Source organism: Excalfactoria chinensis, chromosome 2, assembly GCF_039878825.1.
Source record: "Excalfactoria chinensis isolate bCotChi1 chromosome 2, bCotChi1.hap2, whole genome shotgun sequence".
NCBI lineage: Eukaryota > Metazoa > Chordata > Aves > Galliformes > Phasianidae > Excalfactoria > Excalfactoria chinensis.
The window spans coordinates 105,776,175-105,801,770 of NC_092826.1; the positions used below are offsets into that span (position 1 = coordinate 105,776,175).

The 25,596-nt window shown below is 41.2% G+C and overlaps 1 protein-coding gene across 2 annotated transcripts; it reads right to left on the minus strand.

Moving 5' to 3' along the window:
• Positions 1-400: 400 nt before the first annotated feature.
• Positions 401-23,931, minus strand: TRA2A (transformer 2 alpha homolog). 2 transcript variants are annotated; one of them, XM_072327750.1, is made up of 9 exons: positions 23,689-23,914; positions 15,412-15,723; positions 14,999-15,132; positions 13,970-14,141; positions 9,732-9,920; positions 2,953-3,068; positions 2,329-2,436; positions 1,539-1,606; positions 401-1,369 (listed from the first exon to the last, which is right to left on the minus strand). In XM_072327750.1, the coding sequence occupies exons 4-9, from the start codon at positions 14,000-14,002 to the stop codon at positions 1,359-1,361; spliced, it is 525 nt and encodes a 174-aa protein (XP_072183851.1). In that variant the 5' UTR covers positions 14,003-14,141; positions 14,999-15,132; positions 15,412-15,723; positions 23,689-23,914; the 3' UTR covers positions 401-1,358. The 2 variants fall into 2 exon arrangements, with proteins under 2 accessions (XP_072183851.1, XP_072183852.1); XM_072327751.1 differs by lacking the exon at positions 15,412-15,723 and having other exon boundaries at positions 23,689-23,931.
• Positions 23,932-25,596: the final 1,665 nt, after the last annotated feature.

The window sequence follows — 25,596 nt, forward strand, 5'->3', positions numbered from 1 at the left end:
GCTTTTGGTGGCATTCCATGACAATCAGGACGCAATGATTTTTGCTGCGAGAGCTCGGTAGTCTCACTCCTCTTGCCGTGCCAACACCAGCGCTGAGGCAGCCACATGGCAAGTTGTTTCAGAGGGCAGAACCCGCCAGAAATCCAAAGTCAACAGTGTTTCCTCTCCTTAGACCATCTCACCATGATTCCACCAAGTGCCCAAGCAGCCAGGAAAAGCCTGGACTACCCACTTCTGCTTCGCCATCTCATCCCATTGCTGCCAGTTCTGAGGGAAGGCAGAGTCCCCAAGCAAACTGATAAATGCTGGCTATGTTATAACCCATAGGGCAGCACCATGTCCAGCTTAACCTATCTACCAAGGTGACGTGAGACGCAAACCAGACAACACGCAAGCACATCTCAGTGGAATTTACTTTTATTGAAAGAAAAGTTTACAAGTTGTTACAGGTTTTCCATCCATGCTTTCAAAAGGACTGGAAACAAAACTTCATCGTTATTGCAATACCAAAAGTCTGGGGTTTCGTTTGTTTTTAAGTGAACAGCAAATTATATAACTAATTGCTATGTTCAATAAATAGTTGTTCTCTCCTGCGCTTATTAAGGGGGAATATTTAACCAAGCACAATAGGAAAAAGAAAAATATCCCAGGACTTCTATGGTTGAAACTCCAAATATTTTCCACTGTGTAGCTATCCAGAAACGTATCTATAAAACACAGCCTGAATTTTCAGTGTACAAGGATCTGCCTTCCCAGTCAGCCAAATACCCATTTTTTCCTCTAGCTCAAATATTCTACACTCAAAGCAACTACCTGACCAAAATAAAAGAAACCCTCCTCTGGTTCATCACTACCTAAATAAATTTGTCTTTACAGTAAAGGCTCGAAGTCGTTACTTGTTTATCAAAGTAAAATGTTTGTCTTTTAACAGAAAGATAAACGAGTTACTTGGAAATGCAGGCTGATATCAAAGTATCCGAGTGTGCGCATTACAAGTGACATGCAAGCTTTAAAAATATCACTGCTCTCTTTTGATTAGCCAGGAGTCCGATCGTTTTAAAAACAAAATAGGAATGACTTCCAAAATGTATCAACACTTTGGGTTTTCTATTTAACATTGCTTAAGATGTTATACTACACAAAAACTACAATTACAATATTTAAGAGTATTACATAAGGAGGGATGGAAAACAGGAGTACGTCAACGGAAGATATGGACATTCTAAATGAACCCAGGATTTCTAAAATAGCTGGATGGAGGACAAGGAAGGGAAGAGAAGGAGGGAAAACAGGAGGGAAGCTAAGATCTAAACTTTTTATTTAAAAATCAAGTCCTCAACTGTTCCTTCTTCCGATCTTCAGTAGCGCCCTGAAAAAAAGAAAGACAACGTCATTACTATGAGTTAAGAGCACACGCAGACTCGGGCATTGCAGTGCCCAGTTTTTTTGCTTCCACATTCAGAACTCTCACTGATCAAGTAATACCGTAACAAGCGTCACACCAGCCCGATTCTGTTTATTCACTTGTGTTTACTCACTTGGACTATAGGAGCGGGATCTTGACCGTGACCGGTACCTGCTATAGTAAGGTGATGGTGATCGTCTCCTTTAAAGGAAATTAAAAAAGAAAACAACCATAATGAAAGCAGCCTCATTCACATTACTTCTACAGAACAGAATCATTCCTTAGCACTGAAAGACCTGGCTTGCATGAATGACTCCAGCTTCACTTGGCTGTGGCTTACAGTTATTTAACAGATGCTTCTACATTTCTCTATCTGATGTGTTTAAAACCCGATGTATCTCTACAGCACACTTAATAAACTCTCACTAGCTCTGTAAACACCTAAGAGCTTTTACAGATGCCTACAATTTTCATTGTACGACGTTCTCTGAAACTAGATAACTTTCAAAATGGTCAGATAGCTGTAAAATGTCAAGCATTAAAAACCCCCATCTACAAATAACCCCTTCTTCAGCAGCGCTGTTTGTCAGCTGTTCCTGGTTCTATATAAAGTATGGAAAAAAATAAGAGAGTTCCCTTTTATTCCTGTCTGCTATGTTTGGAGGGCCTACATTCTATACCTTCTCCAGACAGCAAAATTAACCTCTCACACAACCCATTAACATGTAACTGCACTACAGAAACACTGAGGACTAAAGTACTTGTAATCTTGTATTACAAAATCTACTGTAAGGTTGCTCTAAACAAAGCAAGCATGCATGAAAAATCTTGACAGAAATGTTATCCCATTTGTACCATCTATAACTGAGAAATTTCTTTTCTCCCAATTCCACTGCTCTCAAAGAAATACGGCAATTATTTACCTGTATCTGTAGTCATATTCTTCGTATCTGTCATATCCTCTATCATACCCCCTATCGTAGTAAGAGTCACGGCGCCGACCTGCTCCACCACCACCACCTCCTCCACTGCTGTTAGGAAGAAATAAGAACTTCAGGTTACACTCTTCATCAAATGAGATCATTCAAAAACCTTTTTCTGTGTTGTAAATCAGACCCTGACGACTAAGCCCTTAAACAATCTGACTAAACATTTAAACACCTTCCAAATAAATAACCCTTAACACCTCTTCCCCTCCCAAAAACGCAAAACACCATCAAGGCTTTCAGCCTAGATCTCATAAAAATTGAAGGCAAATGGGCACCCTGGTATTTCAGAAAGCTCAGGGTGCATCAGCTGACTGCACTGAATGAAACTTGGAAAAAAACAACAATTTTTTAAAAATAAAAATCCAAGCAACCGCAGAAGGACTTAAATCTGAACCACAGTAACACACTTTACATTAATACCTTTGTGCGAAAAAACGTTTAATTCTAAAATGTGAAAATAAAATAGGAAGTAGTCTGCAGTACTGTTTCTTCAACCAGACTTCAGTCTTTCCATTTAAATCAATTTTAGTCCCACCACAGGAAATGAGGACTCCTTACTGCGTTGGCCTGCCCATGTAGATGCCTGGGGTGGGTGTATGCGCTCTCTTGGTGATGGAGTAATCCACCCGAATCCTCCTGCCATCCAGCTCCATTCCGTTTGCATGCTCCATTGCCTGTGGGGAAGAGAAGGAATGAGGATGTGAAACCTTCGACCTCCTATGGAAAGCTAGGCACAAACCACACTTATTTCTGCCAGACCCAGACCAACAAGCCCCAGGCCGGTTCTACTCAAGCTGGTTACTAGTGCCCCACTGTGGTGGCTCGGCTCCGGCCCCTTAGCCTGCTTGCCGGCAGCGCTTTCAGGGCTCACGCAATCGATCCCTTGTTAAGAAAGCACAGGACCATCCACTAGCACAATCGCTTCCCTTGTAGTAGACTTTGCCTTCTACCCATCAAAAAGGTAAACAAAGTCAAAACAGCTTTTCCTGAAAACCACATCTTTCCTACCATCGGCTCTGACCCAGAGGGGATGGGCGGATTCAAAGGCTGTGCAAAACAGTGGCTTCCTGTAGGGTGCATATGGCCGGATTACTGCTAGTCGGCTGCCATTTCATGCTCTCCCAGCCTCCTGCCATCTCCCTTACAAGGACCTACTCCAGCTTAGTAAAATGGCGGGTTCAGCCTACATGGATACCTAATTACAACCTTCCTCCCCACTCGCTCTCACAATAGCGGCCAGCCAAAGCGATACGCACAGGGGGCTGCGCCTCAGAAGCCCGCGCCTTCAGAGCTGCTCACAGCCCGTGCACGTGCTCACGGGGGGTTCTACCCCGCTCCTTTCATCTCTGAATCAATACAATGGCCTTTCACTAACTCAAAATCATGCAAGCAGTTTTTTCTAAGGACCACAGCAAACTGTTGAGAATTACACACCAAGGAATGCTAACTTGAAAAACAAATAATTACCGATTTCACACGCAATTAAGGTTGGACCTGAGAGTTCTTAACATTTTCAAAGTACTTTTTTTTGTTTCACACCTTCCATCGACCACTGCCCTAAGATCTCCAAAATACTGCCTCACAAGGCAGCTTGTCCCGTATGTATTATTTTCATTTCTGGGTCAGATATATTCCTGCAATCTTGAGTTTAACTCAAGATTTTTTTTACATTACTTAGCTGGGAGACACAATACACAACCCCAGCTTACAAACATGTCTCTAAGCACCACAGGTTTTCCCCTTTTCTACAACAACAACAACAAAAGAGTTTAACAGCTGTTCAGAAATTAACTTCTTCCCAGTTCCATAACAGGAACCGCACTGGATTAACATCTATCTATGTAGAGGAGGAAATAACACCCACATGATTTCACTTTGTGGCTCAGAACTGGAAGTGACCGAGCTATCACTAGCCTAATGAGCTGCACTCATTGTGCTTTAAGAGCCCCGTTTATATCTGTGCTATATCGCCACCTAGTGAGGGCTGTTCCTACACAGCAACATCACATTAGGCTAACTGCAAGGCTGAGCCAAGCGCACATCGCATCTCAACATACACTAAAATGTTTTCTCAACAAAGCTTGCCCATTAACTCCAGTTTTCTAGTCTTTAATCTTTCGGATCTCGCTGCACAAGGGTGAATGAACTTAAAGTAATTCTGCGCACACATCCTGTGAGTTATCACAAATCCAAAACAAATCTGCAAACAAGCTGCTAGAAATACAAGCTTTATACAAGAAATACAAGCATCTTTCTGGAGGTTTGGCCATACACGGTGCATTTTAAAAAGAAAGGAATGTTCTGCTTCATGATGCTTTCACGTATGATCCCCCAAATCCAGCCCATTTGGCACTAGTTTCATTTAATTAAAAGAACAAGTGCCTCCTCTAAAGTAGAAGAAAAAACAGTTCTCAGACATAAGGAGCAGTGCAGAGAAGAGCAGGTAACAGCAGGACAGCCAACAAGTTACTTTTGATAATAAAATTTGATAGATTGTCTTGAAAGTGCTGAGAAATGTATTACATTTCAACAGATGAAGACTAGCTGACAGCTCCCAGCCTGCAAGGAAGACAGAAGCCCTGGTCACCATACCTGACATTCCACTCAATGTTAAAACTTCCACTGTATTTGCTTTCAGAGCTGCTAGCAATAACTGCTAACTATCAAGTTAGCCAAAATCTGGCAATAGATATCTATGCAGGTGAAGCCTTCCACACTTATTTTCATCAAATTGCAGGAAAGCACCAATATTGATACCACCACTCACATTCAGTCCTTCGCAACTGCAGCTTACACCCCTCAATGCTCTGAAGCAAAGCACCTCCTGGCTAATGACTGCTTCTACCAGCACCAGTATTTTACAACCATTTCAGACAAGTGACACCACACTATTTGTTTTGTGCACAGACTGGAATCACAAACGTTACTGACAAATACTGACATTTTCATTTTCTCCTTGAACTAAGAGCACCTGAAAATCAAATTTGAGATTTCACAGCTTTGTTAGAGTAGCGTGTTTCATTCAGAACCAATCTCTGTTTGCTTTTCCTGCTGGTTTTGTACACGCATGAATGCTAAGAGTATTTAGATGTAAGTGAAAAGACATTGCACACCTGGGTTAACAACGCAAGAAGCATTTTCAGACGCTGTCTACAAGTCAGAAGTATATTTTCCAGATCATCAAATAAAACATGCCAAAGAAAAAAAATCAAATTATGTTGGGATTTAAAGGCATATAATACCCTCTCAGGAGCCTTTAACTGACCAAGTCTATTTTTATTCCAGCCTAGGTTTCCTTCCAAATATCTCAGCACTGTTAAAAGACTGGCACAGCTTTTGCAAGAGGACAGTAAGCAAGCAAGCAGGATTCACATGAACCTACACTATTAGCATTGGCCGCAAAATGCAGAAAGACTGACTTCATACACCAGGTTGTATACCTGCACATGGAGGGTCAGAAACAGAATAAGACTTGGCAGTGACACAAGCAGGAACTCAATCTTAGATTACAGTTTTAAACCTAGAACAATCTACCCTTAACAACAAAGGTCTTCTCAATTACGCCTTGTAAGGTCTGTCAAGATGAGCAGTTTCTAAACCACTGGGTCATAACCTCCATTGGCTACAAACAGCAAACATTAAATTTAACAGATTCCAACTCATTTGTTGTATATTACAGTAAGCGTCATTCTGTAAAAGGCCAAGAGCTTACAAAAAGCAGACTGAATGTATTTAAACAGCCAAACACAAACAATTTATGTTATGACTCATTTTAAAAGAAAACCACTTTGGGGAGCTTAAAAATCTTTCTTTTTTAAACCCCCAAATCCTTCCTATGTTGTACTTAACATCAACAGTAAAACTATCATCTCTATTGAATCACAGGTGGAGCACGGGATATCATTGCTGCTTTTTGTTTTGAAACGGAATCAAAATACCGGCCATTATTCTGAGCTGTAGCATCTGTTGATGACAGGAATTCTTTTTAAATCAGACCTTAGAGCTGTAAAGAGCAACAAGATTTTGGAGCATCACCATGAGTAGCTGGGTACGCTTCCCTCACTATGACTACAATTTCATGGTAATGCGTGGTCTCCAGAAGCCTGTAACTCAGCTCCACACCCTGGAAATATCCTCATGTTCTTTTCTCGTTTATCAGGAGTCCATTTGATGCTGAAAATATCACTTAAGGCAGCAGGAGAAGTTGGTCAATGACAACTGTTCTAAATTGCTCTGCCTGCACCACAGAATGTCTTGCAAAAACAAAGAAACACACAGAAACTTGGAAATATTACAGTCTCAGGCAACAAATTATGTCAGCAGTTCGGTTGGTCTGTGTCAGGTTTGCCTTAATTGTCAATATACGCTACTTCAGAAAAGCATTCTGAAATGTAGTCAAAACTGTAAATAGCATGTAAGTAGCATGAGAAACTGGAAATTCTGTATTGCCAACAGCTGTTGTAGTTAATGCTTCACAGATGAGTTCTTTATACACACAGTGCATTTACAGTAGCCTCAGTTTTAACAACTATTAGTTTATTGTACAAGTTACTAAAAAGCTGGAAGGAAATCCCTGGTAAATGTAGAATCACATCCCTACAACACCAAACCTTCTACCTGTGATCCTCTTATTATTAACCCCAAGATAATCAATCTGCCTCAAAGGTGGTTGTTTTCTTCCCATTCTAGTACAGTTTGTAACACAGCGCATATTTCTCCTGTAAGAGGAAGAAACAAAACGTCCTAAACCACTAACGTGATGGACATGTGAATAACTTAGCTGACACATTACAAAACAGACAGTTCAGCGCTAGTGTCGCAAAACAAAGTACGCCAAGCTTCAGAAATAGGCCTCCAACAGAAGATTATAGGTCTGGCTCTTTGCACAGAGATGCTGTACTCAGGTGTGGTTCTAAAGTCTTAGCAGAAGGATGATAATGTAAGACCTTGCCAAAATCAGTACCAAACACTACTGCTCTAACTTTCAAGAAACAAAAATGTAACTTCATAAAAAGGCAAAACAGTAACATTTTAACCAGCTCATGATTTTTAAGGAAGGTTACTACTAACAAAGATCCCAACAGGATTTCACCTGCAAGGGAACCCACACAATACCACAGCTGACCAAGTTACAAAGTTTAAAGACAACCATTCACAACTCCTTTGGTGTCCCATCTGAGTATCAAGACTGTTTCAAAGCATGCCAGCTAAGAGGCTTTCTGGAGCACCCCTCTCAGAAGGGTAAAAGTAAAGATGATGTGACATCTTAGCGATTGTACCTTCTTCCCGGGATTCCTCTACACCTATTTAATCATCTATGGCTGCTTTTAGAAGACCAGAATTCCACTCCACTTCTTACCTACAGTTTCACATCGCCTTAACTCAGAGGCTTGGTTTGTTTTATTGTTTCTTTAAAGAAGAAACGTATTTACCTAAAACAGCAGCAGCTCAACTAACACTACTGTTAGCATACCCAGCTTTTCAGATCTGGCCCACCTTCCCCAAGGATTTATAACACTCCTCTCAGCACTCCTCCAGGGCCTGTCAGTTTCACGCCTATAGCTATATCCTCTTTTCCTACTTAGTGCCACTTCAAATCTGTCTTCATGGTCTGTAAAATTAATTCAAATAAAGCCATTTTTTCTCCCCAGTGAGCTGGTGTAGGGAAGAGGAGGGACAAAAAACCTCCCACCACTTGGAACTTACAGAACTGAAATAATACAGCAAAGCAGAGACTGGAAGTTTGTTTACATTCCCAGTTACTTTAGTTCCTACTTACAGTACTCATCTTTATTACTGCATTTTTGCTTCTGTGTGTAATATCCCATTTTTTTCCTTTGCATTCCAATTTTGTAGATTCTGCCAAAGCAGCTCCATACTAAACAAATTACTTCATGGTATTTACACGGAACATTTTAAGAAGCGTATGGTGTCATGCATGACCACTGCCAAAGACAGCTAGGAAGAAGTACTTCTAAAGACATGAAGTTTTAAAACAGACAAACAAGCACATGAATGCTACAAAACGACGTGCAAGAGTTTTGGATACTGACTGTGCTTCAGAACAGTCACAGCTTCAGATCCCACCAGGCTGTAAAGAAACACGAGACTAAGAAGCGACAACCAAAGAGACCACTAAAATGCACAGACCATCCATCCCAGTAACTCCCCTCTCAACCTGTCAAGGTGATAATGGGAAAACAAAAGGAAACTGAAGGAAGCTTCCAGCTCTTTTTACTTGCTACTCTCCTATAACCTGCAACCATCACACATATACAACCACTATTCTTGTCATAAACCGCTTCCATGAAAATCTTGTTTAATCATCTTCTACAGCTGTTTGCTCTATCAAAATTGCCTGTAGGATCATACCAGAAATGAGTTAAAGTTCAAAACTGCATCTAGCCCAACTAACTCATTCATGACTCTTTCATCAACTCCCATCAGCAGTTTTCATTTCTGAGCTACTGACAGTAGATCCACAGCTGTCACCCTCCCGTCCTGCAGTGCTAATTGAGAGAAGTCATACCCAAGCATTGTGAATATACTTTTACCCAGTGCAAACAGAATCAAACACCGTATCTGAAATATCTGCCCACAAACATGTTTTAAGTCTGCCCTTAAGAAGAGACATCCTCGTGAAAAGGGCATAACATTCAAGTCAGCATCTGCACTGTTACTAAAAAGAAAAGTGCACGACGAAATACCCTGGATATTTGAAATACAAGCATTTTTTTATTTTGTTAGAACAAAGAGAATACAACTATTTATTTAACAGCAAGCTCTTACAGTCTTATTAAATTAGTTAAGGCTTGCTGCACCCTTACACAAGTTAAAAAAAATTCCTAATACAGTGAACCATAACACAGACTGCTGTTTAGATTCTTTGATTGCTTCCCTACACATCAATTATACGAATGAACACTTAGTCCAGACACAGACAGCTATTTGTCCAACTAGCCACTAACTCATGACATAAACAGACTCTAAAATGCATAACAACACACTTCCAAAGAGAACGGTAAAAAAAAATCCTGTAAGACTTCCATGTCTGTCTGTAGATTCTTATCTTGAAGTACCAGATTAAGAAATCAAACTGCCAGATTTGTTAGTGATTCAATACAAACAACAGTCCAGCCTCAAACTTCACCTGAGCATCCGAACATTGAATTAATGTTCTTAATCTGTTTAGAAGTGCCACATGGTTTGAAGAAAGCATTTGGAAAGCTCTCAGTGAGATTCAGTTTAGAGAACACACACTCAGCTTTTTACTAAGATATTTATGAAGTCAATACACAAATAGCACACTCATTTTAAGTAGTAAATGATGAATTTACCTCTTTCGAATCATCAATTCTCTCAAAATAAACAAAAGCAAATCCTCTTGATCGTCCAGTCCGTTGGTCATAAACAACATTGACACCAGTCAAAGGTCCATAACGAGAAAAGACTTCACGCAAATCTCTCTCGGTGGTGTATAAACTGAGACCAAACACTCCAAGACATGTATTTGGATCTGGATTAGCCTGGTGAGATAAGAGGTTAACACCAATTAAGTTAATAAAAAACAAGTGTTTACACATATACATTTCTCAGCTTTACGAAGAAAGTGAAGTATAGTTCATTACACATTTTAATACTTCAAGAGTTAACAATTCCAATCTTCAGATACTTTCAAAATGTAACTTATTTCCTGATATTCATTTCAGAAAAACACAAGGGTAAATTTCACAAGCTGTACTGATGGTACAATTCAGAAACATGAAGTATTACAATTACAGAAAAGATGCAGCTAACAGGAAACTGCTTTACTAGTATTTCTCACTCAAATCAGCAACAAGATGCAGACAGGACATTTAAGGGTGCTAAGAACAAGCCGGTCATCCCAAACTCCCTCCCGTCTTCAGCATTCCCATAAGGTCACCCTGATGCCAAATGCTGGATGCTGCACCTCCGCTTTCACACAATAAATGCACCTGAGCTTGTCACCATGAACAGCTGAACTTTTAACTTGCCTTCTACCAGAACTGTGTACTTCCTTCCCACCTCAACACTTGTCCTTCAGATATAGCAAAGGTTAATATTTAAAGTGAAAATATTCTCTCTGCCTCATGAAACTGGATCAAAACCACCAACTTCACTACACAGAAACAAATACTAGTTCTATGAAACTAATTCAGAAGCACGTGCGCTTGTCTAGAACAAGACTCTAGACTCCTTTAACATGACGTGAGAGACTGAACTATTTGTACACTTCAACTGAAGTCACTCAAATATGGAGTTGTACAATTGTTCAAGGTAACGCAATTCATTTTTCTAGTAGGTACAAAGTTTCTCTACAAGCCTCAAGAATTCATATTAAGCCAATTCCTTTTATATTGATAAATGTAGCTCTATAAGCGGAAGTTTTTTGTTAGCTTTTTTCTGCCTTAAGTTCCTGGCACCTGCAACACTAGAATACCTGAAAATAACAGCAGCAGGCATAGGGATTTCATTTTTTCCTGCTGAAATACTAATGGGAATTTAACAGCTGAAATTTGTGTTTCAGTTTCAGATTTTCAGAGCCTCTGATGCACGGTAATTTATGCCTCAGAGCTTCCCCTTCATTGCGACTGAGACTAAGTGCTGAGCAAAAGTATTCCATGGTCCCTAGCTGAAATCTAAACTTAATTTTTAAGTTAAACCAAAATTTTGGAGCATGCATATAGGTATCCAACATGTAGATTTTGAAATAAAAGAGCTCAGGAAGTCCGCATGCAAAACATAAAGACAAACATGCCTACGACCAGTATGCTCAAATCTACCCTACAAGGCTCTGTAAGGAAATGCTTAGGGCTTAAACTCCTTTTCTGGAAGAACATAGCATTATCTTGCCAGCTGTGATTGAGATAAGCACATCTTCATATGCACGAGGTAAAAAGCATCTGTATAGTACTTTCCCATGTAATAACAGGGTCATCACAAACAGTTACTTTCACAAGGATGTAGAAGAACACTAAAAACTCTGCTTGCTTGCTTTCATCTGAGCACATTCAATAGGCCCATCAGTTTCTCCTATCAGGAGATCTGCAGCCTAGCTTAGCTCTTGTTGCAACAATCAAGATTTAACTCAACTTTCTTTTACAAGGATTCTCCCACACCATAAATAGAAAAGACTGTGAACAGAGGAAAAAAAAAAATATCACACACAAAGTTCAGTAAACAAACCGTATTCCAAGCCACTCCACTTGCTATTAAGAGCAGAGTGTACGTTCAGCCAAGGAATTCTCATCAGGGAAGAGGTCTGGATGACACATCAATTAAGTATCCCCTGAGCACAGCTACAGCAAAACAGTCCAGCTGACTCTTATTTTCTTAAACGAGAGCACACTTTGAAACATTATAAAAACTGACCAAAAAACCCCACAGCTTGCTGACATAAACTCTCCTCATCTTCTACCAAAGCACAGAAGACAGATCATAGTATCATATCATAGTATCATAGTATTGTGAGAGTTGGAAGGGACCTTAGAGATCATCGAGTCCAACTCCCAGGTTTCGAGCCCCCTGTGCAGCGAAGCGGCACTTCTACCCCCTGCGCCACAGGGGGGATTTGAACCCGGGCCCTCCGGTGCCGCAGGCAGCAGCTTATACCACTGCGCCACTGCTGACAGATGAACAATGTGATTTACCTACACTCCCCTCCTACCCTTCCTTATTTTCGTAAGGCTATGTTCCAAATTGGTGTGGATTTTTCCACTTTCAGAGTTTGCGTTCAGGAATCCACTGTAAAAAACAGCATCCAATACACCTGTGTATTTGCTTTTCCCATTTGCCGAATTTCAAGCTTCAGTTTTAGGACGTGAACTTCATACAGCTCCTCATTACAATACATGGCACGACAAAAACTGGCAGCTCGCCACTTTAAAGTTTCAATTAGAGAGGTTTCAATTTCTTTTTTTATTCCCTTTCATTTAAAGCTATTTAATAATTTAGTGGCACTAACATCCACTGAAACACAAGCTCAATGAGACCTCACAGTCTTTTAAATTATTGCTTAGACAAGCCCCTACACATGGTACTCCTCAGTATTGCCCTCTTATACATCCCCGCCCAAAATTAAATCCAATTACCTTTCCTGAGGCAAGAGAATCAGTCTGTGCAACCTAAGCAACAAGAGACAGTTACATCATTCATCACTAGATGAATTTCAATGGTGGAGGACAAATAGACACCTTCAATATCAAGTTTTTATACTGTGAAGAAGTGGCAAAACTGTCTCTGGTGCTTTAGGTCCCTGCATTTAGGGAATTCAAATCTGGTTTATTTTGACGTTATTAGAACTACTGTTCAGAATCTGTGTGGAATTCATTTTGAAAAGGAGTTTCATGTTTCACGGTCGTTGAGTCATTATCAAGAGAAAAAAAAAAATAACCCAAAACTTATTCAGAGAAAAATATCCTAGTCTTTCTCTTCTAAAAGTAATAAATCAGTTTGTCTTTCACTAGGAAATCTGCTATGCCTTTTGAAGTTCAGTTACTCCTTCCAACTTTTCAAGACGTTAGATTCATGTTTACTACATCACTATTACACACCGGCAATAATCCACAAGCAGCTTAACTACAAATGCTGCTTCACAGCAGCTTAAGACACTGTACATTAACTAGCACTGGTGTAGTCTTGCCGTCATGTTCCACACTCTCATCTTCCCTCTCACATCAGTATTAACTGGTCCTAGTGAGCTGCTTCACCATGGGTAAGCAAAACTAGTTAATAAAAACATTCAGACAAACTAAACTACATTAGAACTGCAAGCATCACATATCTCACCAAGAAAAAAAGGATGACGTGTGCAGCAATATATATTTTGATCAGCTTGATGCAACGCAGAAACAGAAGGTGCTGAACAAGGAATGACTCGGGGAAATCTCTCAGGATGACACACAAGCAGTGTCTCACATCTTGGCTGGTTTACCAACACTTCCTATCCTTTCCAAAGAGAGACTATTTATGTCCCATTTGGATTCTGAGAGGCCTACTGATCTTTCTCATAACTGTTTTTCTAGCTTATTAAGATTTACACATTAGCTAACTGCACGGGTTTATTCAAGTTAAGCCCAATTCATTATTTAGAGGTACAAAATCACAAGCAACCTTAAACACAGACTATGTTATGAACAAGAACACTTTACAAGTTTGTTTCTTTATTTCTCTGGTCCATCTTGTAGGTATCTACACTGTTTTGTTTAACTGTATCCAGAGAAGACCTTATTTTGTGAAGAATGCATATGCTTGGAACAAAACAAGAAACAGTCCAACTTTAGAGCAGAGGGAAGCAGACATTAGCAATCTGCCCACACTCAACTGCAGTAGTACAGATTTTGGCATCTGCCCTGTGTGTTGCCTGTGCAAACAATAAGGGCCCAGTAGAAAGGAAAGACTCTGCTGCTTTCAACCCCATCTTCCACTCAAAACCCATTTCCCCTAGCCTCCACTGACAAGACAGTAAGTCACATGCAGCCTGCAGTTAACTTGGATTATACTGGTGTGTAAGCAGCAACCGTTTTGTTAATACTCAGCCTCCAACATGACATACTCTGCTGCCTGTGTGCCTTCTCCTGTTGGACATTGGAGAATGACTACGGCTCCTTCGACGACGATATTCTGGTGTGTACGATCTGCTTCGAGAACGTCTCCTATGGGAATGAGAATGGGAATGGGATCTGGAGCGAGTGTAACGTCTGTGCGAGTGTCTTCTGGACCTGGATCTTCAACAAAGATAAAGTTTTTAGTTAGATCATACGCACACAAGCATATAGAATTGTAAGCCTTACTTTTCCCAGAGAAAAAACACAAATTCATTTTTCTGAGGCTCACTACAATTAAAATAGTTGTTTGAGCTGAAAAATATTTTAAGATACACTTAGAGAAAAGAGTCCTCCTGTGCTCTGAACTCCCTGTTTTACAGCTTCCTTAGATGGGAGAGCTACAGAACTTTGCCTGCACAGGAACACACTGACAGAAAGTGTTCCAAAAATGAATTCAAATCTTAAAATGCACGTAAATCAAGAAGCTATCTGTGCCTGACTCTACGTGTAGCTTTCAGATGTTGTTTTTACAAAGACTCAGTGCTTCAGTGAAGAAATGTCAAGAACTGCCCCAAGCAATTATCCTTCAACATTTTCAGTAGTTCCAATACAGAGCTAACCCTTACCTAACACACTACCTTTGCTGTGGTTCTTGCTCGAGTCTTCCTTCTTACCTGCATGAAAGGTCCACACACAAAACCCTCCTCGAAGATTTTTGGGAGAAGAGGACATTACATTTCAAATAACTGAACTGCAACCTCTTCTCCCTTCTCAGGAATAATTCAATCTATTTACTTCAGCAGTGACTTCTACACAACTATGCCTATTTACATTACTTCCTCTTTACACACACATGCTTTATTACTTCTGGAATCTCCACCCAGCCTTTTCCACCAACATGCAAATTAACACAGCCCTCTTAACACCCTCTAAAAGGCTTATAATTTTTACAAGAGAAAAAAAAAAGACAGTAATGTAACAAAAGAACGAACACGAGCAATAATATTGAACCAACTAGAACTACTTCCCAGACATACCTCGATTTTGATCTTGACCTAGAGTGTGATTCAGAATGTTTGGAAGCTCTCGATGGACTGCGAGATCCTGACCTGCTCTCCGATTTTACACGAGCAGGACTCCCAGCTGGAGATTTTGACTGGGAGCGAGACTCCTAACAAAAAGAACAGTATTACAAATGGTATTGGTTGTATAAATGCCTAACTCCTAACATTTAATGTACAGTAATTCTATTATATTGATTGCTCCTGAAAAACAAATGGTTAGGGAATACCCTCCAGAACAAATTTCATTTTGCTAGCCCACTGTTAATATTGTATGCTTTCCTCAAATAGATCCCTGCTCGAACCAGATCACCAATTCTCTATTAACTAAGTAATCATGCAAATTCATCTACAACTTGATCATACAGACACTGGAACATAAACCATACATTTACTTAACCTAGGACCCATTCATTCTTCCAGATTCTTTTAATTCTACTTCACTCTTGCTTTCTACTTTTCTTCATTCTTCATTGAGTTTTTCATTTTTCATACTTCGTGTATTCTTCCCCAATTCAAACAATTCATTAAAGCCTTAAAAAAACATTCAAGTGCTTCTATCTGACCAATCTTCTGTTCAATTTTTTCCCCCATTCAATTTTAATTTTCTGCTCTTTAATACTTTTCATTAGCCTTCTTTTATCTTGATTTATCTTCCACATTCTTGGAAAAAACTCTTCAATTTCTTCACGAACATTAACCTTAATGGAAAAAGAACATTTAGTATATTTAAGCACGTGGGGATTATAAAACTCTGCTGGAGTTCAGATGTTATCTACCAAATTGAAAAGCCAGCAGGTAAAGTGCAAGAAACTACTTTATAAAACAACTTTTTAAAAAAAAAGCTTTAAAACTGTATACGTGTCTACGGTCTAACAATAAGCTTACTGAGTTCTCAGTGTTTACTGTATTTTCAAAGCTACCCTCCTCCCCTTTCAAGCTTGTTATTCTTTGTAAGACACACAAATGAACTAAAAGACTACTTAGCACAAATATATTAAAATATTGATACCAGCAACTGATTTTCCCCCCTAAAACAGCAACTATGTTTTCTCAGTATTCAATATCCCAAATTCTACCCCTACACATTATTACTAAGACACTCTCAGTTCAATAGAATGGCCAACAATTTCCAGTCAAAAATCTATCTATGCACATACTTACTCGCACAGTACATGCACATAGATATACGCAAGACAAAATTTTCTTCCTACTTTCTCTTCCTCATTGTTATCCTGTTTTTCTTGCATACAACTTAATCCACAAAAAACAAAAAGACATAATACAGCAGTTCAAAGCAATCCAATGAAATACACAACTTTGTTTTCTTGTACGATAACGCACGCGAGAAAAACTAAGAAAACAAGTAAACAAAGAGCAGGTTAGGATTTCCTCGCACTTTAGCAAGCGGCATTTCTAAGGAGCTCAGCAATAAAAAAGAACTATGGCAACACCACACATATAAATTGTACGTATCTATAACATCTATATTATCACAAAAAATTGTGCAGAACCCTTAACAAAAAAAAGCACAGCAAGTTCCCCTCCCACAAGCGTGACATTTCACTCTTATTTTCATCATTTCCCCTCCTGCTTGTCCACAGAACGTATTTCTCAATTTATTTACTATTACATTTAAATTCAGCTTTGTATTTCCTTTCACAGTTGAATTCCTCAGCACTCAGAACCCAAGTCCTTTTTCGAAGGGCTCCTTCCTCGCATTTCTAGACAATGAAATGCATAAAATGGAACTTGAAAGATCCCTCACTAACAAACATTACAGCTACACTACCTGTTGCCCTTCACCTCAATGAAAAGGACAAAGGATTTATGGAGAACGTCACCTACAGGGATGATAGGTATGTTAAACTTACCAGCAAAGGCTACATTCAAAGCCTGGCTGCAACACATGAACCACAGCGTTAGAGGTTACCCCTATTAAACCAGCTAACTGCTAATCTAGCTACAAAACTGTCACAGAAATAGGAGGAAGGATGCACGCTTCAATCATACTGAATTTTGATGCTTCTATTTATTACACCTAAAATTGACTGTTCACTATATATATATATATATATATATATAAACACACACACACACATATCCTTCTAGGGGCACTAACGTGCTTTTTAAGTGCCTCTCCTCAGTCTTCCCTTCACACTTAATCCCCAGCAGTAGCTCTCATTTTCTCTGGGAGTTCATTCCATCGGTCCCCTTCCCACCCCAGTAAAACTGATCAGCAATACAGCATTTAACGCATCACTGTCAAGATTTAAATTAGAACTTCCAATAAGAAGGCAAAGAAGTGAGGATATTAAATTGCTCACTCTTTTTACATTTGGAAGATCACATCTTGAACAATGATAGAAACAACAGAAACAACATCAGCAGAAATAAAATAAAATAAAATGATCTGCTGGAAGGTACCAGAAGCATTAAGGACCTGGGAACTCCCATATGTGGAAAAAAAGTTAGCTTAGCATTCTTATCTATTCACCTGCAGCATCTTCTGACACCACCCGCAGCTCTTTCTAATAGCATTGGTTATGACATTGAGTCCATATGAAGTTGCCAGAAGCAAATACTACATTAGGTCACGTTCATTCAGAAGTTGTTGCTTCAGCCCTTCAGAGGCTGCATTTGCAAACACATCACTTTAGAAGTGGAGCGACAGAGGTGACAGCATAAGTCTGTATACATTTCAAACTTCCTCAACTTTACTGTAGGTGTAAACTGCAGCTAAAGAGAGATTACCTGGTAGAAGTTGCATACTGTGTCTGGCATTGGCAGGCAATTACATCTCATCTTCTGATGCAACACTGATCACCTAGTTATATCTCCTACAGTGCTCTTCAACAGGAGAGACTAAGAGAATCATAATAAACTGCAAGAGTTTAAGGACTTAAGGAAGACGCTGAAAAAGCACCTAATAAGATTGATATTAGCAAGACTACAGGTAGGGATTAAGAGATTCAGAGCTTCAAGGTGTCACAACGTGAGATTTTAAAGAACTTTCCTCCTTTGTTTCCCCATAAGGAAATAATCAAGGTATTTCTTTGTCTGTGTCAGACAGATCCAATCGTTCTGCATTAACAATTTATATCCATTCTGCAGTATCAAAAAGAATGCCACGTTTAACAGTTTTTCTTATTATGTCATCTTTCACAACAGCAAATAGACACCTCTATTAACCAAAGCATTCTAATCCCTTACTACTGTTCAAGCAATATACAAACTCTGATCTTTGCTCCTTATTTACCCAGAAATGAATGTAATTACTACTTACAAGAGAATAAGCTACACTTTCTCTCTGGATCCTCAACATTTACTTCTCTTTCCGCTCTGAAGATCCTCACATGCATTTTTTTCAGCGCAGCTTCTCACCCCGCAACAATCTCACCAATGACAGCAGGCATCTTCTGCTTTGTTGTACAACCATCCAGTCACCGCTCTCACCCTCACAAACTTACAAGGCAGATCCTCACTGTCACCATTTGCAAGTATCTAGCTTTGCTGTCACTACAGCCTGTAGCAAAGAGACAGCCTACTAACTGTGTAATATTCCTCGGATCAAGTTTCCCTTTCAAAAGGAATACATGTGCAAGAAACCCATTGCAAAATGAAAAAAAAACAAGAAATGCGCTTCCTCAGAACATCACATTACAATTCCCTCAGTGTGTAGTGGGAAATGGGATTAATGATTCATCAAGAAGAAGAAAGAGCCAAATAAATTGTAGGTGAATGCAATCTGAAGACTGCAGCTCCAGCTACTGATTCTCTGGATGACAGCTCCAAAGCCAAAGAGTATTTTCCATTCTTCACACCCTCTTCACTCCAGAAAGACCAATGTGAAACCAAGCGGTATGGACAGGAAAAGCCCTTTTCTATCATTACCTAATGATCACATATGACTAGGCACTGAATAACTCGTTGGGAGCTTCCCATCGGCCAGCTGAGCAAGATGTCAATGCATTTCATCCATACTGGTACATCTGTCTGTCATTTGTCTTCCTCACATCCTTCAACAGAAACGCTGCTTTCAAATATAGCTATTGCTCAAAAGAAAAAAGTATTCAAAACAGTTCTACACTGAATAGAACCGCAGAAGTCTTCAAGATGTATTTTCAGGTTTCCAGCTACCATCAGAGGGTACGATAAAGATAGCAAGATGACAAAAATAGTTGTTTTAAGCCACTCTTCCACCCTCACTGTGTCATGTCTTACCTCAGGTGTTATCGCTTCCAAGTATGACAGAACAAGTTTATTACCATGCTATCAAAATTGAAAGTGAGACTAAATAAAAAGAGCTGATGAGGCTTATGCTAGGCTTTCTGTGAACAAAAAATGGGAAGGAAGGAAAATAAAACAAAAAAACAACCACAAAGATCACACAAATTTCAGCTGTACTTCATTCAACCTTAGGAAGTACCAACAGCATGTGAGGGATGGAAGAGGACAGGACAGGACACAAGTGGCCCGGCAACACCACTGAGCTAGGAAAAACTAAAGCTCAGACTTCATAAAAATCTTGCTAAAAAACTCCTGCCCAAATGCCAAAAATTAATGAACTCCAACTTTATAAGGGGGCAGAAAAGCAGAAGTAGTCTGAAAATTAACCAAATCAATACCACCCTACATTCACTGGATGAATCCATCAATTCAGCAGCAAAGCTTTATGAGATGAGACAATTACCTTTCAGCTACTGCTCTGACAGGAGCCTACCAACTTCAAGTTCACAACAGAAGTTAAACAGTATTTGTTTAATTCTATGACCTGCCACTCTATACTCAAACTAATCCCTTTATCAGCTCTTCTTCTATAAATGTTTTAATGCATGTGTAGGCAAAAAAAACCCCTTTTCTATGAAGCAAAATTAGCTTGTGCTGCCTTGTAGACACCTTTAAAAAGTCACCAACATCAGCAAGCATTATGCATTCCTTTACGACACTACTCCAATTAAGACCAAAAACTTCAGCAATTAATTTTTTTGCAGATTATCAGTTTATAATTCTGCATCTTCTCACTGAGGGCTGAATCTACACCTGCTCAGGGGAGGGTTCTGTAGGCAGTCTCATGCCCAGGTACCGGCCTAAACTTTAAGCTTGATTAAACAAAATGATAATCAAATTGCCTAAGAAGTCTCCTTCCCATGCCTGACATTAGAAACTCCACTGCAGCTTTCTCCAAGCCAATGCTGAACTACACAGCATGAGCACAGCCATGCCTGGACCTCAAGACACACAGTAAGCAGTGTGCTCTCCTTGCTGCTCAGATAACAGACTGCCATCACGTTAGTCTGAATCCAAGTGAATTGTGAGCATGATCAGGTTTAGGTAATTAACACCAGAACATACGTTAACTTTAGTATTTGCTTCGTGAAACTTGTATACAAAAAACACAAGACAATTACAGATTAGCTGGTCTAAAAGCTACTCACATAGGAACTACGTATACACTTATATACTTCCTTTAGCAGTGATATAAACTCTAAGTGCTTTTATAGAAGGAGATCACTATGATCATACAGAGAGCAGGAAGAGGCATCTCCTGAGAATCAAGGGCAATCAATCCAGAGTTCTGCCTTCATTGAGATACTGCAAGTGGAGCTTCTGCCCAGCTCTGTTCAGACTGCCAGTCCTTCACTGCTCAGAGAAAGCTTTCAATGAAGCTGCATCACAGAATATGCACTGGATGAATAACATGTTCTTACAAATAAGGACAAAGATGAAAGGAAATAATACCTAAATCTTTGTTTCAAGTTGCCTGCTACCTAACAACAGGATGAAAAGCCTCATCTGCCTAACCTGCTCTCAATGAACACTTAACACTGATCAAATCCTTTAACGCTTCCAAAATTCAAGTCACTGCACATAAACGTGACTTAAAATCACGTTCCTCCTTGGAGACCATCAACTTAATTCTTGTATGTCCATTACGTTTCCAACTACTGTAGCAATTTCTATGAAATCACCGTGCTTCCATGTTTTCTGGCGAGGAAGTGGAAGAGCTCTTTTGTTCAACCAGCAACTAAACCTTGCTGAAGTTGAAGCAAAATGATACAGAAACAGAGCAGATGTTAATTAGCCCAAGCATATCTGACTAACATTTGCTTTGAAAAAAAGTGGTCACTAAGAGAGCTAAAGAGTACTAATAATTAAAAAATCCCTACCAATGTCTACAATCATTTCATCCAATGCTTTAGAAGGACAGGTTCCCAGACAGCACAAACTATGCAGCCTTGCTGGCAAGTTGCTTCCAAGATCATCCTAAAACTCCTCTACGTACTAAATGCTGGTATGATTCTAAAATTCAATAATCACATATGAAACTTGTTCACAAGTAAGAAGCGAAAGAGGAAAGACTTTTTAACTGAGCTTACACTAGGATTTGTTTGAAAGAATCTTTTGCTTACTATTCATTCAATCAGTACCTTTAGCTCAGTATCTGACCACAGCTACTTACAAGAACGAGGCCTCCTTAAACACCACTCTAAGGGTCCTGAAACCCAGTATTGAGGGAGATCGGGGAACTCAAAAGGTCCCATCTCTTGTGCTAAGCATGAGGAAAGCAGGCTCCTTACAAACACTCCCCCATCCCCTGACCCCACCCCATTTCTTCTGTTTCCTTCTGCTGAAGGCTTAGGCCACACAACCCCCATGCCATGCGCCTGCACATCTCACACTAAAGCACTAGGACATCCAAGAGCTGAAGAGTTCTGGTCTGATCAGGAACGTCACGTTAAACACCAAATCAGCCCCGCCCACAAATTTACACGTTTAATTTTATGCCTGCAATTATTTGCAGCGAAAATAAAATATATATATATTTATCGGGCTGTAAGGTTGTCAAAGTATTTTAATAGCATCATTTCGGTAATGCATTTTTGATAAAGAACTGCTTAGGAACATTCTTAATGAGAATAAACAAATGCTGCGAGGGAATCAATTGCCTGCCATTATGTTCAGCTACATTTAAAAAATGGGACACTCACATGCTAACATTTCAGAAACTCCAGAATTGGGGAGTAAAAAGAATGCCAGTTTTGCAAAGAACAACCCAATGGGGTCAGCAGTTCTTTCCAACAGGTAGATTTTCCACCTCAGGAAAAAAAAAAAGCATAGGCCAACTGACAAGTAACAGAAAAACTGCTACGTGGGACTCCTCATAGCTCACATACTGTCAAAACGCTGTTGTACTTCTACATTTGGCAGAATGGATGCAGAAATCCTCAGCTCTATTTGTTTCTGTAGCGCTAGCAAGAGGCCCACCAAGGAACCTAATATTTCAATCAAAGAGCAAGAACTTCTGGCATACAAAGACAATATCTGTTAAAAATATATATATATATAAAAAATATCTAAATCTTGCTGCAAACTACGAGACTGGAGTAAAAACCTTAAAAAATGACCAACAAAGAACACACGGTGCTCAGCTTTCTCAGACCTGGCTGGCTTCCCCCTGAGATTAGCTTATTTAACAGGAAAGCGCACAGGTATGTGGCCACCTTTGCATTAGCAATTAACACAAGAACAGATTTTGTTTACCTCACCTGAGGAACCAGCAGCAGTCACTGCACAGCCAGGTAAAACACACCGAGCCTGGGGACTGTTTTCTTTTGGGTTGTTTTTGGTTTGACATTGCAAAAAGGATAAGCACATTTCTATAAAGACCGTTATTGGAATAAGACTCTGCTCTTTTAAAACGTTTGTTTCCCCAGGCAACGAGCTGATAGAAACGAAAAGCTGCTACCGCTGGTTCATCAGAAAAAGTCACCAAAAGGATGCTCAGGTGTTCTTCTAAAGCAATTCCTAGGGAGCAAACAAAAAAAAAATCTGCAAAATTAAAAGAAGTAGCGATGGAGCGAGGATAACACACGTTTAATTTCTGCTTCAAGCAGCTTCTAATTGCTGCTTATCCTGAACATCACTAAGAAAAAGAAACAGAAAATGGAAGGGCTCGATTATAGGCGTAGAGAGAAACTGCACCAATGGGGGGGCGGGGGTGGGTGGAAGAGAAGACACGGGCCTAACAGGGTTACAAAACCGCAGCGGCACGCTGAGATAAAGCCCTCGGCTACGCGGCCGGATCGCCCGCGCGGCTCGAGGCAGGCCGTGCCTCCCGGGGCTCCCCGCGCGGCCGGAGGGTGCGAGCGGCGCCGCTCACAAAGGGACCGGGCGGGCACGGCGAAGGCCGCGCGGGGGTGAACGGGGGACGGACGGCTCGGAACGATGGGCAGGGACAGAAATAAGGGGGAAGCGGGGAGAAAGCACGGGGCTCGGCGAGCCCGGGCCGGGGAGGAAAGGAGAGAAAGAGGGAGGGAGGGAGGAGCGGGGCGGCAGCGCCCGCAGCCCGGGCAGGGGGATGGGACGGAGCCCTGAGGGGAGAAGGAAGCGGGCGAAGGCCGAGGCGGTGGGGCTCAGTCCGTGCTGGGCCGAGCCTCAACCCGCTGTTCCGCGCCAGGTCGCCGTAAGAAAAATAAAACAAACGAGGACAACGGGGCGAGGGGGCCGCGAGGCGGCCAGGCCCCGCCGGAACCCGGGCTCCCCAAGGAGCCATTTTAGACACAACCGCGCCGCCGCCTCCGCCCGAGTTGCACCTGGCGCCCCCGCCCCCCGCTCGGGCCCGGCCGGCCCTCAGCACGGCCCCGGCAGGGACGGCCACTCACCCTCCCCTCGAAGTTGTTCTCCTCCACGTCGCTCATGTCGGCAAAGTCCTGACCGCGGGGCCGGGCGAACGGGGACGCTAGTCCCGAACAGCGACCGCACCCACCGCCGCTACCGCTATGGTTACCGCGGTTAACGCTACCCCTACCGCCACCGCCGCCTCCCTCCCGCCAAAGCCTCCCAGCCCGTCTCCCGCAGCAGCGCAAAATGGCGCCTCCGCTTCGTCTGCGCCCGACACGGCTCGGGGGTGGGGCTCGGCCCGCCCGCCACAAAGGAGGCGCCGCCGGCGGACGACGAGCGGCTGCGATGGGCGCCGAGTGGTGCCGCCGCCGCGCATGCGCGTCCCCGTCCTCGTGCCACCGAAGGCCGAATCCCGCCCGGCAGCGCGGGCTGTGCGCGCCTCCTCCCTGCGGCCGTGCCAGAGATGCTTTGCTTTGCATCTCTCGTTAACATCACCCCCTTGCCCTGAGTTCTTCCTCCTCATATCTAATATCTAACCTAAACCTCCCCTGTCTCAGTGTACAACCATTCCCTGTTGCAGTGATCCCTTGCAGAACCATGGCTCAGCACAGCTGCCACACAGGTAGTTCCTTCAAACTTGGCTAAAGTTGACAAAATAGCTCACCATGCTTTGCTTGTACCAGAAAGCTGTGAGAGTGTGTCAGGATTACTGGTTGGTTGCTACTGCAGACTAAGAGCTTCCCAGAGCTGCTGAGAAGCAGTTCTGCCTTCATCTCTACGCTGAAACTTCAGTTCACCACAGTGGTAACCAAGAAACGACCAGCTGAACCAGGTGCAATGCACCCGAGTGACCAGAAGGGGTGGAGTGAGGATCCATCCCTTCTCAGACCTCATTTAAGGGTTGGCAGTGGAGGCAAGGGTATCTTACCGAAGAGCCCTATTTACCTGTAGCCTTTCAAAGGCAAACAGTGTTTTTTCTTAGTTTCTGTATTAGCAGGTGTTGCCTTTGGGCTTACCCTCACTTGCTGCAGTCTAGGACTTTGCCACTCTGCTTTTATTACTGTGCTTTTCATTGCACCAGAGCTTTACCACAGCCTTTGTGCATGCTTGTCTGTACCGAAAGGGTTGGGGCTGTTTCCTACCCTTGACCCATCAGTGAAAGGCTGGAACTCTATGTGCCAGCCTTTCCTCTTTTTGTCTGGAGAATCAGAAGCAAATACCACAAACTAATACCACAATTTATATATATATACACATATATATATATTTAAAGGTGGTATTTCAGAAAGGTCTTCATTCTCTGTGTTTGAAATGTTTTATTTGGGCCAAAAACTTCTTGCTTTTTATTTCTTTCAAACGATTTAGTTAATTCCTTTGCACATAATTTGTCCGTTGTGAAAGGCTAGGCTATGTTTTAGACACTGCTGTTGTCTAGCTTTCCAAAATACATTCTTAGTCCACATCTTAATGTCTTTTATACCAACTCTGCTCCATTCAGTTCCAGCAGATATGTTTGCTCATTTCCCCTTCCTGGTGTAACTCTATTAATAAGCATGTATCCTACAAGATTGTGTTCTGTTCTGGCACAATCTGATCCTGATGCTGCTTATAAGCAGAGGGAACAAAAGGGAAAGACACAAAAGCCACACATAAATTCTAACACGAAGATGCTTATCAGTCTTCTGCCACCAGGTGGATCAGTGAGAAAAAAAAGAGAACCAAGAACATAGAGAAAATAACATATATAATATAATTGCACTTCATCATTTCCTACAATAACATCACCACAGCTTCCTGGAGAATAAAACTGATAATTATTTGACATTACCTGTATATTTCAGGTTCAGCCTTCACAATCTATAAGGTGGTGAGCATAAGAAGAAAGAGTGTATGATGAGATGCATGTTCATGAAGGATAACCAAATGCACAAGGCCTTCGGGCAACAGGA